The following is a 17,097-nucleotide window of genomic DNA, read 5'->3' on the forward strand; positions in this document are numbered from 1 at the left end:
GTGCAGTTCTGTGTTTGTGACATGTAACTGCAGCAGGTTGTCTGTGCACCTGTGTGTGAAGTGTGGCATCGGAGTATTTGGGGGGTATCGGGTGGTGGGTAAGGTGCTAATGCAGTCAGAGGGTATGTGGGAAGGGGGATATGTGTAGTATTCCGGCCTTCCTGGAGCATAATATGACAAATAGATTTCAGCGGTTTTCGAGTGGAAGCAACTGGAACAAAGTAATGACCAAAGTCTCCCCACCTGCTCCCCAGACTTGTGCATTCAAACACACAGGAGCTAGGTTGGCTGGATGTTTTGGCTTTTCTGTGACGCCCTACGTCCCCCAGGACTCGGCTCACACTTGCAGTTCACAGCAAACTTTTATCTCCTGAGGACATTCCAGAATGGTAGGCATCAGCAAACATTCCCGTACGTAACACAGGAGTTTGCTTGTCTCGTCTGTTTCCATTTGTAGACGTTATGTATATGGTGAGGGACCCTCAGAAATTAGACACAGCCCCTTTGAATCCCAAGTTACATCAAAATCTTTTTACTAATGCCTGAACAGCAAATAAATTCCATATAATTTTCTTTTTAATTAATTGATAGATATATAGATTAGATGAAGTCAAAGTAGTCACTTAGTTATTTCCATTTTTATTTATTTGTGCAAAGCAGGACACATTTACAGCAAAGTGCCTTTCTAGGCTGTACTGAAACTGCATCTGCAAAGCAGTTCCCTCTTTAGCAAGTGAGTCTGTGTAAAGTATTTCCTTTTCTAAGAGTATATATGTGGATACAGTAAAGCTGCATAGAAAGCACAGTTAGTTTACATTAGAACTCATATCTGTGTTGAGTTGGATCATGCTACGGCACTGAATTATAACTGAGACATTCTTCATCGAACAATAATGTAACACAGACGCACACGCACACAAAAAAAAAATCATGATCAAAAATATAAATTTCCCAAAACTTTTAACTGGATATTTTTGGCATGTACTGTTATTAGTGAAATTTTAAAGAGTGTCTAATCATTAACAAACGTAAGTGAGAAGCTTCTTCATTCACCACTGGGGACAAAGAAGAACCAAGAAGAAGAACCAATTAGATTATGAAATTGATATTCACGCCAACAAATACATGACACAGAAGTTATAACAAAAAGTAGCATACATTTAGTTCACAAAAAACAATATATGGTTTAAGGAATGTACAGCAGTTACAGAAACATGGATCTCCATTGATGACTTTTTTAAAAATAAATTTATTTCTAGTTTTTCCCCCTTATCCCACCCGATTAACCCAACGGCATATGGCCGGAACTCTTGTGGAATAACTCCCCTGGCTCACGTTTCCACAGGAAGGAGATAGTCGTAACACCAGCTTCCTTCACACTCGTGTCGGCTGCGCTCGCTACTTTACACGCTGAAGCCTCCTCGCATGGATCGCATCACCTTCAGGCCGCGAAGGAGATGTAGGGAGAAGGCTTTCAGTAGCTTGGCTGCAAGCACCCGGATGGGCCAGAGGGGTCGCTGGAGAACGACGAGTCCCCCGAACACTACACCGATCTACACCCGCTATCCCTCGGGTAAGGGTGGCCTAATGAAGGCCTGACCCCGTGGACGCTCTGGCCGTGAGCGGGAACGGCGAGTCTGGGATACGAACCTCCCAGCCACGTGACGAGCGGGTTGCCAGAACGGCGGCTTACTCCGCTCGGCCACCAGAGCGGCCGCCATTGACGACTCTTGATGGAATGAAATATAAAACAATCACACACATTAAAAGAAAGAAAAGGGACATGGCAGTGCAGTTCGCACACATTTGATGGGTAGCGTGGGGAAGAGGGGAAAAAGAATGAGACTTGTGAAACTCAAAACTTTCTTATTAAGAAAAATACACATTCCATTTGAGGAGGAGAAAGATGAAAAATAGTTGTCAATGAATTTCAGTCACTTTCCGAGAAGTGCCATTGCATTGTAATGGAATACGAATGGCAGATAAACGGGCACTAGGCCAGGGATTGTAGCCCTAAAGAGGGACCCACCAGCAACCCGTCCACCGCTGCAACTAATCTGAGATGCGAAACTTTTAATATTGACCGACACTGTGTAACAATCCATTGCATGACTTTCGGAAATTCTATCATATCAATATAAGCCCTACATTTAGCACCAGCATGGTTACTGGTGAATCCCCAGCACAATAGTGTCTTAACAAGATCCAACATTATTGTTTAAAACATTTCAATAGAAATATAATGGTAACATATACAATAGAAATACACTTGCGTGTAAAATATGACTAATAATCACAGTTCAACAACCCCAAAAATATTAACAGGAAAATAGTCAAGTACATTGTTTGTTTCCATCTTCAGATCAAAAGGTGTCACAGTAGACATTCAAACACCTCTATATGAGGTTTCAAATACTAGACGACTATTGTGGGAATCTGATGTAGTTTCACGGTTTCTTCACCCAGCTCTTTTCCCCAAGCTTAATGTACACCATATAACACTGTATAGCCTGTCTTTGCTTCCGTTAACAAGAGGTAAGAGGTAGTGCCTCACATTTGCACGACAAAAGGCCGATGATTTGCAGTCATATGATAATTTTGGTAGTGCCAATGCTGTCTCTAGGTGCCTCATTCCCATAAAGGATTTGTGAATATCTTAGGGAAAGTGATGTCAAAATTAGGGACTGCACCAGAACTAAATGTGCAGTACACACATGTCCATTTTTGTGCGTGGGTAGCTTTTCAGTCTGAGTAATCACAGAGAAGATTGTCAACCCAGTCCAACGCACTGCACCCCCCCCCCCCCCGGAACCTATGATTAAGCCACCATTTGCAAATTTGGTGAGCAATTGTATCAAATGAGGCTATAAATTTGTAACCGGCAAAATGTAATAGTATGTAAATGCATTCGGAGCAAGATGTTGTGCCTAGCTCCGGGGACAGCTTACCATAGCCACACCCGGGGAATCATGGGAAACTGTTTTTTTTAGCCAAATTATTTAACCACCAACCAAATTATCTATCATACCGATTATGAAAGTGGTTGTAAACATAGTTGAGATTTCTAATTTCGTCTAATGGGGACTGTAAGCCATGGAGTGATAAAGGTATGTTAATTTTTGCTAAAAGAAAATTCAACACATAAACTGTTCCACCGCAGTGTGGCAAGTGCCTTTTTGACCAAGTACCACTCTTATCCCCAACAAGTCAATTACTATAATAAGAAACATCCTTGAATGGAGTCTTGTTTTCAAACATTGCCTGAAATACTGTGTGAAAGATTTTTTTTTCCATCAAAGTAAAAAATGTACTTGCATGAGTAAAAAAAACAAAACAGGTAAAGCTATGGTTAGTTAGGCCCATAGTCACCACTAGTTAGCTCAGAAACCAATTAGGCATGGCTGGAATGTAGGCTGAACCAGATTATTAAAATCAACCTTCTTGTCACATGAACCACTGACGGCAATGAGAAAAAACATGTGGTCGAATGTTCCATATTATGGATACAAGCATATATAAGAACATCACATCTCTGCCAATAAACGGCTCTATATGAAACTACTTCAGATCACAAAATATTCACAGGACGGTTGAGAATGTTTTACGTAAACAAGTTAGCTAATAAAAGTCACAGTTGATAAGAACAAGTGCATTAAGTAACTGTAAAGGCGGGAATCTAAAAGAAGCCTGTATCAGTACGAGGGTCAGTAAAGATGCAAATTGCAATATTTAAAACCCTTGAGGTCTACTTGATTTAGAGCAGCTTTTCCCAACCCAGTCCTCAAGGACCCCCTATCCTGCAGATTTTCATTGTAACCCTGCATAGGTAGCCCTGCTTGTACTTACTCAACCAATCATCTCTCAGCACTTAATTATGCGAGGTGTACAACATCTGACATAATTCATTGCTGATTGGTTGAATAAATACAAACAGGTACCTATTCAGGGTTGCAAAGAAAATCTGCAGGCTAGGGGGTCCTTGAGGACTGGGTTGAGAAACACTGATTTAGAGGAGGTTACCAACTGCCCAGAGATGTAAGTCAAGTACACCTCAACATTTTATGAAGAACTGAAACTATATATAAAACAGTATAATTTTATCTACCCTGGCCTGAGGAGTACCAGTAACCAAAGCATATTCCAGATTTTATTTTAACTTAAGTGTGTAATGGCTCAAAATGCACACACTGGCACGACCTGTTTCTCAGGTTATGTAAAAGGTTGAATATTGTGTCTCCTCTTGTTGGAACAGAGTTACTCCTGTAGACGAAAAGCGTAATGGTGACATATATCTATCAATAGGGTCATCTCTTTCACCAGTGTGTATTGACTTCAAAAGGTGGACAACATGGTGCATACAGGTATCCTTTACCTAAAGAGAACTGCTCAATGTTACTAGTTGTTGATTTTTTTTTATATAGTGTTTGCTTAGTTTATAAAGAGAGAATATTCTGTCTTTTTTTGTTTTGTTTTTTAATTTTCCTTGTCATTACTTCACTTAAAATATGACGGCATTTTTTTTCCCCTTGTAAATTTGCGAGTTTTTTTCTCTCATAAATTTGTGAATTTTTTTTCTCAGAATATTACCCCCCCCCCCTTAATTTAATTTTTTTTTAATGTACAATGGCCCTAATACGCCATTGTACTAAAGACACAGTTGTTTTGGTAACTGGAATCTCTCAGCCATTGACTCTGCTCTTCAGTGATAAGTCAATGGGGGCAAATTATTGGCATCATGTAAAACCTAATCTGTGTGGTTAGCTACTGGCTGCCTCAGTAAGCAAAGATAGTTTATGATATTTGATCTTTCCATATTTCCAACGAGAAAGATCGTAATCTACATTGAGGCCATGCTAACACTATTGAATATGAATGTACTTGTAACTTAACCCCACACACTCCAATTTATCCTGCATGTTGGACATGTTTTTAAATGATGCAGAAGCAAATAGCATTACTGATCAACAATCAGTGTTAGCACAAAATGATGTTTTTCTTTTGCCCTCAGAAAGCTATGCAGTATAAGGTTTTAGTTGCAGTGGATTGTGGGGCATTCTTTAGCACCTAACCAGATAATCGTGGTTTGGCTTTGGTCAACACAACAACAGTAGCCAGCAAATCCTCCCAATACAGGGAGTCTCAGTGAAGCAATGTTATGGACTGTCCTGGCTAAAATCATTGTCATTGTCTTTGTCTTGCTGATTAGCTGATTGCATCCTCAATCCAGGACTTCTTCCCATCCTCCTCTTTTAGGCACCCCAGATTTTCTTCTGCTGGAAATAGGCATCAAACCTGGCCAGAGCATAGTCCTAGAATATATTTCAATATGCGTGAGCGTGATGCAAACATGTGAGTGTGATGCAAATATTTTACGTACAGAACACATAGTACATAAGCGGTTGTAGTTGTTTCACTAATGCCAGCATATGTATTTCTGGTTATTCTAAATCATTGTGTTTGGATTAACGAAAGAATTAAACTAAATCTTAACAATAAAATGAATGAAAATACTAGTTCAGCTGTTGCTTTCCAGTATGTTAAACATACTAATTTTCAGATTCCAGAAGTGCACTTTTGAATAAACCATCCATGAAATATCCATAAAAATATTTATTCTCATGAAACATCCCACATAAAGAATGATCCTCTTCTGAGTTGCTGATTTACAAAACTGGGATGGATTGTAAAACAGCTGGTTGGAGATGTGATATTTGTTCTCTTATATTTTGTAAGGTGGGCATGGTGGTCTGACCTAAATGTGACTCCTCTTATCTGTTCTCTTATCCAACACATGGTAAATATTTGCCTTCCATAATTTTACAGGGCAAACATTGGTTCCTGCACTACGAGTAAGCATTTCTGACTTAACCGTCTCCCGTTAATGCCACCAAACCCGAACACTGCCTAACTTTTTCAAACCACGTTAAATTCTCAAACAACCTGCTGCTTTTATATCTAACAACAATCTTTCTGAACCATTTAAATCCACATACAGATATCATTCAACTGAAACCATGCTTATGAAAATGGTAAAACTTCATCTGCTTGTATTGGATCTTTGTTTCACCTTAATATTATTACTTAATCTTAGAACAGCCTTTGAAACTGTTGACTACACACATAGATCACCTTGAGAATTCTGGATTAGCTCTTTCTTGGCAAAAGTCTAAATAATATGACAGAACTAAATGTGTCTTTCATGGCAATTTATCTCTAAATACTCTATAGTCTATAGTGTACTCTGGTGTTCCCCAAGGTTCAATTCTTGGTGCTTTGATAGTTTCTTTTTATAGACAACTGCTCAGCAAAATAATTCACAGTTGTGGAATCATTTTCTGTTGCTATGCAGACAAAATGTAGCTGTATATACCTGTAAAATCAAATCATCACTTCCAATTTAGAAATTTAGAGGCATGCTTGTCTGCAGTTAAAAACTAGATGTCCTCTAACTTCTTGCCTCTTAACTCTGACAAAGAAAGATATGTTGCTTATTGGCCCAGGGAGACATAGGCATCAGTTTGAGGAGGTATCAATAAACCTCGATAACTGTGTGTTTTCCCAGGGTTCCTTGATTAAAATCTGGGTGCTGCTTTCGATCTGACTCTTAAGTTACACATCAGAGAAATAACAAAGACTGCTTTTTCCACCTTTGAAACATTGCTAAAATGTGATCTAGCAAACAACATTTGACCATATTACACTTTTTCTAGCCTCTGCTACAGCTAGGCTATCATCATTGTAACAAAATAAGTGTAATAAATGTAACCTTTTCGCATGATAAATGTAATAAGTGTAAACTCTGTTCCCAGAGCCCTAGAAGGACTCAACAAACTAAGTACTCCCTGTCTTTGAAATAATCTTCCTACTGACATCAGAGAGGTTGATTCTTTAGTTCCCTTCAAATATAAACTAAACATACTTACTCTCATTATCATTTGACTCGCAGTTAACACTGAGTTGGTCAGCTTCATTGATGCTTAACCCTGATACCTCCTCCCTGGGACGGTCTCAGCCTCAATGCAATGTAACATTAGTCTTCCAAGTTGCAATAAACTTTAGGTCCTGCCAATGGAAATCTTCCCTCCCTTTGCACCATCCTAACCCTCTACTGCATGATTGCTATGAGCATATGAGTCTGCCTGTAGTATGCCTCATGTCTCTTTCTTACCCTCTTTTCAGGACCAGGGCTTGTGCTGCGGGCATCATTTTCAAACTTCAATCTGTCTCTTTCTTGGTTACTAAAGTTTGTCAGCCATACCATTTACTTCATCTACCTGTTTTTCACTGTGTGAAATTAAAGTCCTCTGAGACTGCGTCTTTGATTTAGAGCTAAACAAATAAACTTAACAAGAATACATTGTGTAACTTCCATTTCTCATCAGCCTCAGCATAGCAAGCCATTCCTCATTTGTGCATAATTTATTTTTCCCTTTAGCCTACATAGTAATAATAATTACGAGTGAATAAACAGTAAAAAAGCACAATCTAAGCTAGCTACAAAGGGCACTCACCATGTAACCAAACTCAATGGTAGAGATCCTGGCCTGGATAATGGACCACAACCCCCAGAAGAAGTGTGACGCTAGAGAGAACCTAAATCAAAATCATACATATTACCACATGTAATATAATATATCACTTAATATAATGCAATGTCAGATAACATTCAATGTCATTATTCACCTGTTGACCTCCACATACAGATCTTCCTTCAATTTCGTTTGGTCCTCTTCACTCAGATTGTCAAACTGTCTGTCGAACTCTCTCAGGTAGCTTCCAATGAAATGCAGCTGTACGGTGAACAATTTGGACAAAAAAAAAAAAGAAAAAGCACAGTATGGGGTTAAATTAAGTTTAGATTTATCAGTCAAAACATTGCTAGCTAGTGGGCATCTGGGTAGTGTAGCGGTCTATTCCGTTGCCTACTAACACAGGGAACGCCGGTTCGAATCCCCGTGTTACCTCCGGCTTGGTTGGGCGTCCCTACAAACACAGTGGGCCGTGTCTGCAGGTGGGAAAGCCGGATGTGTGTATGTGTCCTGGTCGCTGCACCAGTGCCTCCTCAGGTCGGTTGGGGTGCCTGCTCAGGGGGGAGGGGGAACTGGGGGGGAATAAGTGGGATCCTCCCACGCGTTATGACCCCCTGGTGAAACTCCTCGCCGTCAGGTGAAAAGAAGCGGCTGGCGACTTCACATGTATGGGAGGAGGCATGTGGTAGTCTGCAGCCCTCCCCGGATCGGCAGAGGGGGTGGAGCAGCGATCGGGATGGCTGGGAAGAGTAGGGTAATTGGCCCGGATACAATTGGGGAGGAAAGGGGGGGGGCCCCATTGCTAGCTAGTTAGAGAAACCTTTCCTTATACATACCTGTTGAGCCTTAGAAGGGTAGTTCTGAACATTGACCTTGAAGAAAGGGAACTTGTCACAGTTGTAGTCATACATCCACTCACAGAAATGGTTACCAATGTCAAAGCCCCTGAAAAGCAAAGACATACAAAGTAAAGCGAATGAGAAACGAACGGAAAGGGAGGAAAAGTAGCAGTAGAAATTAGGCCAATGCTGATTTATGCAAGTATCACTATATATTTTTGTCCGAGTGTTGTCTTCTTGGGTTTGTGTTTCTGAAAAAAGAAGTCAGGACTGCAAAAATATAGATGAAAAACGTATGCTTGCTGCACAGCAAAAAAAAAAAAATTGTCCAGGATATGTGGTTGTACATCTGTTTTCATTTGCCATTGTAGACAAGTATGCTGGCATCATGCCACTAACAAGGAAAGAGAAACAACTACGAAATGGATTCATATTGGTCATCCGATTATTTGTATACCCACATTTTTAAATGTTGACATGTTGGACAGCATAGAAAATAGAGATATTTTCTTTGGATGGCAAAACTTGATGTATAACTTAATGGCACTGAACACAACCAGCAGACACTAAGCACAGGTGTGTGTGTGTGTGTGTATCGGTCATGGTACTGTCACGTAGCTGGAGCCCCTGCAGCTGAGAAATCTTTCCAACACAAATCCTCCCACACCTGCCAGGCCTGTTGCCTGGGTGACCTGAACCGGATCAAACCAGACAGCCTCGGCTGAGATGACACCGAAGGACACCTCAGCAAGGAGCGCTAAACCGGACTCAACTGGTTCTGCTCTCTCGTCTAATCTCACTCAATGAGAGTGACTGTCTGCATATGCATGTGTTTGTTCATGAATGAGTGTGTGTGTGTGTGTGTGTGTGTGTGTGTTTCTGAGTGCTTGAATGTGGGCTTGTGTGTTCTTTATATGTGAGTCATATGACATCTGTGCACATGGCGAGTGCATTTTGCAACATGGAAACTTAGAGGGGGCCATGCTCTGAGACACTGAACCTGAAGGAAACGGACTACATGGGAGAGGGGGATGTGTGTCTGTGTGTGTGTGTGTGTGTGTGTGTGTGTGTGTGTGTGTGTGTGTGTTTAAAAGAGAGAACCGACTTGGCAGGGAATCAATAGCGCGCCAAGGCCAGAGTGAACTGCACCATTTTCCGTAAATCAGACACTCAGGGAAACTCAGCGTGCACACACACACACACACACACACACACACACACACACACACACACACACACACACACACACACACACACACAGTGTGCAATATTAGCTCCTCAAGCTGTACAGTAAGGTTACGTTCAAATCATTGTTTTGCATTCCATCTTATTCTACATGACTCGACTCCTGGAAATCAAAATATGAAATATGAATGATGTAATAATAATAATAATAAATCAAATTTAGATAGCGCTTTTCTAACACCCAATGTCGCTTTACAATGAACGGCGGTGAAACAAGACAACAGATGAACATAACATGTTTGTATGCAGGGGACGTGAGTGAAAATGTACGGGACCGCAAATTTACTCAGTTCCGCTTTACACGTAAAAATGTGACACATCCACTGCCAAAGAACATCCTGGATACAGTATTTCCATTCCATCTACTTTCTCACTCCCCACTGACCTGCCAAAGGAGAGTTACGTAAGAGCTGCCATGAATATTTCACCATGGGGGGGGGGGGGCTGTGAATTATGGATGTCAGAGGGAAATATAATGGACGGCAGCCACAAGCTGGCTCAATACTCACCCCCCCCCCATTTTCTTTTTGCTTTCTTGCAGTCTCACTTGCTTTGCCCACTCTGTCCTTTCCCTCTCTCCCTTCCTCTTTCTTTCTCTCTGGCTCACGATTTGCTTTTACCCATAACTCCCTGCCCCCGTCTAGTGCACTCAGTCTGAGAGCAGAGGCAAGATCAGATGGGAGGGGGAAAAAAAACAAAACCTGGCCATCATCCACCAGACCATTTCTCTGGCAACTCGAGCCAAGCAGATAATAAGTAGAGATAAAGGACGATGACATAGTTGAAGTAGCTGTTGGGAGGTTGACTCCCCCTCGAAATAAATCCACACAGGTTATAGTGGGTCAAACAAATCAAGACTACCTTTTTTACCCATAATGCACAAACCGGTTGTGACGCAGCTGTGCCAGTTTCGGTTGTTATGCAACTGTATTATTTATACGGTTGGGGATACCTGCAGTCAGCGGAGACTGACGAAGTCGCTTAGATGAGTGATGAAACATTTCTCCCTCTAAACCTTGTGTCCAGATGGACTGATTCAACTTTCTGAGATTTCCTTATCCAGGTTAATGAGCACGCATCAAGACACAAAACCCTCAAGTTCTTACCCCTCACTCGCGTCTTTTTTCATACAGTAAAGCTCTAATGTCCCTGAGGGTACATTTGGCTTGCAACAGCAGTCAATAATAGTAAAATGGTATCCATACAATATATAAGTACAATATAGCCATATGGATACTCGACCTGACGATGATGATACACCCATAAAAACAAGTACCCAGTAAAAACAAGTACACGGTTAGCGGCAACATTCCTGTTGTTATTGTCACTTGTCACCAGAACCATTAGAAGAAGCAAGAATCACATCAGAACCATCAGAAGAAGCATGAACCATCACAGTCATCAGAAGAAGCAAGAATCACATCAGAACCATCAGAAGAAGCAAGAACCATCAGAGTCATCAGAAGAAGCAAGAATCACATCCACATAGTCAAAGAGCCAACAGCCGATGGAATAAAAGACCTCATCTGTTAGTGTCACCTCTAGGATGGTAAAACCTCCATCTCCTGTCTAAGTCCTGTTACAGGACTTCGAGGATCTCTCACCATCCTATCCAAAACCACATGAAACCATTTGGACCTGCACGTGGTGGTGTATAAGAACCGCTGAGCAAACTGCATCTTTCATCGATTCTTTTTCTCTTAAAAGCTTGGTAAATTTTGTTAAGTGGTATTTTTCATTCACAGAGTCCCCAAACCTACCAAAGAATGACTCACGCTGATTCCCCCAGCACAATCAGACCTTTCCTACGCGGTTTACCAGTGGAACGATAACAAGCCAGAGAACTTCCTGGCGCAGGAAAAGTTTCCCATGAGAACGAAGGACTTTGAAGACGTTTTGGAATTTGGTATAAAGCAATCTGTTCTACAAGTAATATGCAATGCTTGAATACTACCTATATCAAGTTTAGATTATATTTGTAATTTCATTGTAATTTCTAATGTATGAGCTCAGTATTAAAAGTTTCATTTGCTGAGTATTAGTTAATTATTTCATGTTCTGTATTATTCACTGACAAAATGTATTAGTCATGCAATGTGATTTAACCAATTACAAGTTAGTAAATCCCTTTGTTTTTAAGTTATGACTCATTTCAATTTGTGCGTTCGTTTATAAAGTAAGAATGATTTGAATGAAAGACGTTTTGTCTTAAAAAAAAAGGATGCCACTTGAGCAATCTAAATTCAATTTTTATTACTTTTTTCTCTGAATTCAGTAAACTGAATACTTATTTTTACTGTTAACTTGCACATTTAACCCTGAAATGTACGACGCTAGTCAATTCACAAGTCAAGGAAACACTATACACCAGTCTCGTGCAATAAGCAAAATATGTACTGGAGAAAACAAAAAGAACAATGAACAAGACCGTAATTTAAACTCACTAAAGATGAAAGGAAACGATCAACAAAATGGAGAACATTTTGTGCTGAGAGGAAAAATTATGTATATAAAAAAAGAAACATATCAATAAATATATCGGCCCAACCATGCTAACTGAACAAGTTCAGCTTTCTGACATACACAACAAGGCCTTTGTGCATGCAGTTCCATCTTATATCTTTATATATAAAGCAAGAGTGTATGTTTGTATGTTCGCTTAAAACACCAGAAATACTCATTGTAGAACAAAAAGAAATGTATTTTTAGAATCAGTACTTTCCAAGGATTGCACAGTTGGAAAAATATTTCAAAAACCAAGTAAAAAATGTGCTTTATTTGCGGAATTGAGTTTATTCTGTGGCAAGTGCTAGCTCTTTCTTTCCGGTCATCTAAGCCTCTCTCTTCTTCTCTCTCGATTACCCAGGTGTACTATAACTCACGAACCACAGCGACACCTACAGGTCGATGATATATATATATATATATATATATATATATATATATATATATATATATATATATATATAAAGCAAGCAGAAAAACTCCAGAATTGTAGAACAAAAAGAAAGGTATCTTTAGAATCAGCACTTTCCAAGGATTGCAGTTTGAAATATATTTCAAAAACCAAGTAAACATTTTGATTTATTTGCGAAATTTAGTTTATTTTGTGGCAAAATGTGGCGTCTTTTTGATATTCAATGCCATACGTTGTTACGTCATATCAATCAAAGGAATTTTTCAGCCTCAATGCCAGTGTTATTAGTGCAGCTCGTCACCCTGGATTCGAGGTTGCAAGAGTGACAGTGGCGAGCACTCTTAACTTATTTATCACAAAGCACGTGACAATTTTTTCTTGCCACAACACACGCAACGTGGTTTACCCTGAGGCGCTTGAGCACTGAGCGATTAATACACACATTGGCAAAGAAGCTTGATGAATGGATTGAAAATTATGACATTTGATAATTTTTGTTAATAACATTCGTTTATCGCATGTATCATATCATAAATTATCCTATATTTCATTATCGATTATATCATAAAGATCACATCGTGTTGGTTGTTTTGGTGAGAACATTTTCCCCGGGCAACGCCGGGTACCTCTGCTAGTTCAGAAATAATCCCATATCATATCCAAACTAAACACAATGTTCAGTCCACGTTATTTCCTGATCACAATCTAAGCTTTCAACACTATAGCAAACTGTGCAGTCAATTTCCTCGTTAACTATATTGAATCATGTGTACATGCTTTTCAGAGATATGGCCTGGTTGTGTGTGTGTGTGTGTGTGTGTGTGTGTTTTTTTTACAGCGGCCATAATAAATAGCAGTCTTACCTGTAATTGTAGCTGCTGTATTCAAAATCAATCAGCATCAGTTTCTGTTTGTCTGAGCTCTCGTGGCCCTTTAACAGAAGAATGTTTCCTAAAACACAACGCACAATTAAATTGATTAAAAAATAGCAGATTATTTACAGATCTTAAAATAGTGAAAGGCAATAGTCATTTCCTTTAGTTTGTGTGGAGGTATACATACCTTCCTGGCAGTCGTTGTGGCAGAACACTACAGGGGAGTGGGTGGACTCCAGTAGAGACCTGGTGCAAGAAATATGAGATAAATAAGATAGCAATACTAAGTTATGTAGCAGCCTATTCAATAGCAGTTTTCACACCAAAAACAATGCCACGTACGTTATTTTACAAAGCTGGAATAACAAAAGCAGTGGAAAGGATACAAAGAATTGACCTTTAATAGAAGCTATTGCTGGGGCATTTTTTTATGCAGCCTGTCCCAATGCACAAACTAAAGCAAGCAAGCAAATTTATTTATATAGCACATTTTGTACACAGGGCAATTCAATGTGTTTTACACAAATAAAAACAGAATAGGAACAACCATATGAAATATAATTAAAAGAGAGTAAGTAAAAACAAATAGGAACATTCATATATAGAATATAATTAAAAGAGTACAAAGTACATAAAATCTACTTTGAATTAGTAATTATAAAGAGTAATACAATTAAAAGACAGGTACTATAAAGAGAAAATACCAAGTAAAAAAAATAAATAATAGAAAAACATAGTCACTTCCCTGCCATGGAGTGACTAGAGATGTACTTCCAGAATTAAAGTGCAGTTGGAATGAGGTACAAGTTTTAATGCTCAATCATAGGCATAAGAAAAAATAAATGTTTTTAACCTAGATTTAAAAATTGCTATATATGGGGCACATCTAAGATCTTCTGGTAGTTTGTTCCAGTTGCATGAAGCATAACAGCTAAATGCTGCTTCACCATGGTGGGTTGGGCTGAACTAACTGACCGGAGACCATGGATCTTAGAGCCCTACCCAATTTTTACTCTTCGAGCATGTCAGAGATATATTCTGGGCCTACACCATTCGGTGATTTGTAGACAAGTAGCAACACTTTAAAATCTATTCTGTAACTAATTGGAAGCCAGTGTAAAGATTTTAGGACTGGAGTAATGTGCTCTGTTCTCTTGGTCCTTGTTAAAACTCTAGCAGCAGCCATTTTGAATAAGCTGCAGCTGTTTAATGGTCTTTTAGGGAAGACCAGTTAAGAGACTGTTACAGTAATCAATTCTACTGGAGATAAAAGTATGGATGAGCTTCTCTTGGTCATTTTGGAATATCAGACCCTTGATTCTGGCTATATTTTTAAGGTGATAGAAGGCTGTTACAGTGATTGCTTTGATATGGCTGGTGACGTGTAATCTGAGTGTATTAAAATGCCAAGATTTTGGACTTGGTCTTTGGTTTTTAGAGCTCGAGACTTGAGTTGTTCATTTATAATAGTTCTCTTCTCTTTGTTGCCAAACACAATAATCTTGGTTTTTTTCCTTATTTAATTGAAGAAAGTTTTGGCTCAACCAATTATTTATCTGCTCCGAACAGTGACACAGTGAGTCTATTGGGCTGAGATCATCAGGTGAGAGAGCCAGATCATCTACATAACTATGGTAATCCATGTTGTTCTGAAGAATTTGGCCTAAAGGCAGCATGTATAGCTTAAACAGAAGAGGTCCGAGAACTGATCCCTGGGGGATTCCACATGTCATAGCCACTCTTAACAGATTCATAACTGCCAATGGTGACGAAGTAACTTCGGTCTTCTAAATAAGACCTGAACCAATTAAGGACAGCTCCGGAAAGTCCTACCCAATGTTCCAGTCTGTCCAACAGTGTTCTGTGATCAACAGTGTCAAATGCCGCACTGAGATCAAGTAAAATCAGAACGGATATTTTACCTGAGTCAGTATTCAGCCGTATGTGATTTAACACTTTTATAAGAGCTGTTTCAGTACTGTGGTTAGGTTGGAAACCTGACTGATATTTGTCAAAATGATCATTTGAGTTAAAAAAAAATTGCTGAGTTGATTAGAAATAACTTTCTCGATGATCTTAGCTTTTAAAGGAGGATTTGAGACTGGTCTATAGTTATTTAACACAGAGGTATCCAGAGTTCTCTTTTTTAGGAGTGGCTTAATGGCAGCTATTTTTAGTGACTTGGGAAAAGTGCCCGATAGCAGTGAGCTGTTAACTATTTGACGTAACTCTGTTTTTACAGAGTTAAAAATAGTTTAAAAAAAATCAGACGGCAGTGTGTCAAGACAACATGTTGATGATTTAAGATGCCGTACTGTTTCCGTTAGAGTTTCTTGATCAATACTATTAAATTGTGACATAATGACCAGATTATTTCTAGGTGGTCGTAGAGACTGCATAGTTTCATGGCTTGACTGTGTGGCGTTGATGGTCTGTCTAATAGTTTTAATTTTTTCACCAAAAAAGCAAGCAAATTCATTACATTTCTCTGTGGAGAGGAGTTCTGGGACTATCTGTTTTGGGGGAGTTGTAAGCTTGTCAACCATGGCAAATAGAGTGCGGGTATTATTGATGTTCCCGCTAATCAAATTAGAAAAATGTAGCTGTCTAGCCTTGCATAACTCATAGTTAAAATTATAAAGGCTTTGTTTATACAAGTCATAGTGGATTTGAAGTTAAGCTTTCCTCCATTTGCATTTGGCTTTCATACATTCTCTTTTCAGGGCTTTTACCATCCAAGGTGCCTTCTCTTTGCTCAGCATTTTCTTGACTTTACCGGTGCAACAACATCCATGACATTCAGAATTTCCAAGCTAAAGTTATCCAGGAGTACATAAACTGACCCTGAATTTGTGGTTTGTGACATAGTTATTGTCTCCATAAACTTAGCACTAGTACTCCCATTTATATACCTCTTCTTAACAGATACCGAGCTAGTGTGAACATCCGGTATGATCAGTAAGTCAAAGAAGACACAGCAGTGATCAGAAAGGGCCAAGTCCTTAACCATAACGGACGAAATGTTGAGATCTTTAGAGATAACAAAATTTAGAACGTGGCCTCGGAGTGTGCGTGGGGCTCTTTCACATGTTGCGAGAGACCAAAAGTGTCAAGTAGGGCAAAGAGATCTTTGGCATTATTGTCCATGTTATTATCTATATGAATGTTCAAATCCCCTGTTATGATAAAAGGCAGAGTCCCCTGTGTTGGAGTCAATAGGAGGGATGACCATGAAGATGCTGTGTGATGACCTAAACGTTCTCCGTGGCTGGAATTTAATTTAGTGCCTTTTTTTACGTATGTAATGAAATCACATTTAGAGGAGAAGACACGTATTATTTGTCATTGTACATACATACAACAAAATTCGTTTTCTGCATTTAACGCATCCTATGCTAGGAGCAGTGGGCAGCTGCAGCACCCGGGGACCAACTCCAGTTCTTCTTTCCATTGCCTTGCTAACCTCAGAGGCACAGACAGGACAGGATGTTAACCCTAACATGCATGTATTTTTGATGGCAGGAGGAAACTGGAGTGCCCGGAGTAAACCCACACAGACACGGGGAGTGTAATGTCTGTAGAAGTGTCTTCGCGACATAAAGAATACTTTCCAAATAGAATGAGCCGACTCCGTGAGTTCTTTTCAACAAGTGTAACTTCTACTGCTGCTCGGCATGTTTTTGTCCAGCACA

At 39.6% G+C, this 17,097-nt stretch overlaps 1 protein-coding gene across 4 annotated transcripts in view; it reads right to left on the bottom strand.

Moving 5' to 3' along the window:
- Nucleotides 1–627: 627 nt before the first annotated feature.
- chka (choline kinase alpha) overlaps nucleotides 628–17,097 on the bottom strand; it is a 36,048-nt gene continuing 19,578 nt past the window's right edge. For 3 of the 4 annotated variants that reach the window (XM_056281448.1, XM_056281451.1, XM_056281450.1), the window contains 6 exons: nucleotides 13,593–13,651; nucleotides 13,394–13,481; nucleotides 8,366–8,474; nucleotides 7,684–7,790; nucleotides 7,512–7,593; nucleotides 628–1,729 (listed from right to left, as the gene is read on the bottom strand). In XM_056281448.1, the coding sequence (XP_056137423.1) occupies nucleotides 1,544–1,729; nucleotides 7,512–7,593; nucleotides 7,684–7,790; nucleotides 8,366–8,474; nucleotides 13,394–13,481; nucleotides 13,593–13,651 (631 nt within the window). In that variant the 3' untranslated portion in view covers nucleotides 628–1,543. Of the gene's footprint in view, nucleotides 1,730–3,923; nucleotides 5,310–7,511; nucleotides 7,594–7,683; nucleotides 7,791–8,365; nucleotides 8,475–13,393; nucleotides 13,482–13,592; nucleotides 13,652–17,097 lie in introns of those variants that run through there. The other variant, XM_056281449.1, reaches the window with a different exon arrangement.

This window comes from Lampris incognitus, chromosome 6 (genome assembly GCF_029633865.1).
Source record: "Lampris incognitus isolate fLamInc1 chromosome 6, fLamInc1.hap2, whole genome shotgun sequence".
In the NCBI taxonomy this organism is placed as follows: Eukaryota; Metazoa; Chordata; class Actinopteri; order Lampriformes; family Lampridae; genus Lampris; species Lampris incognitus.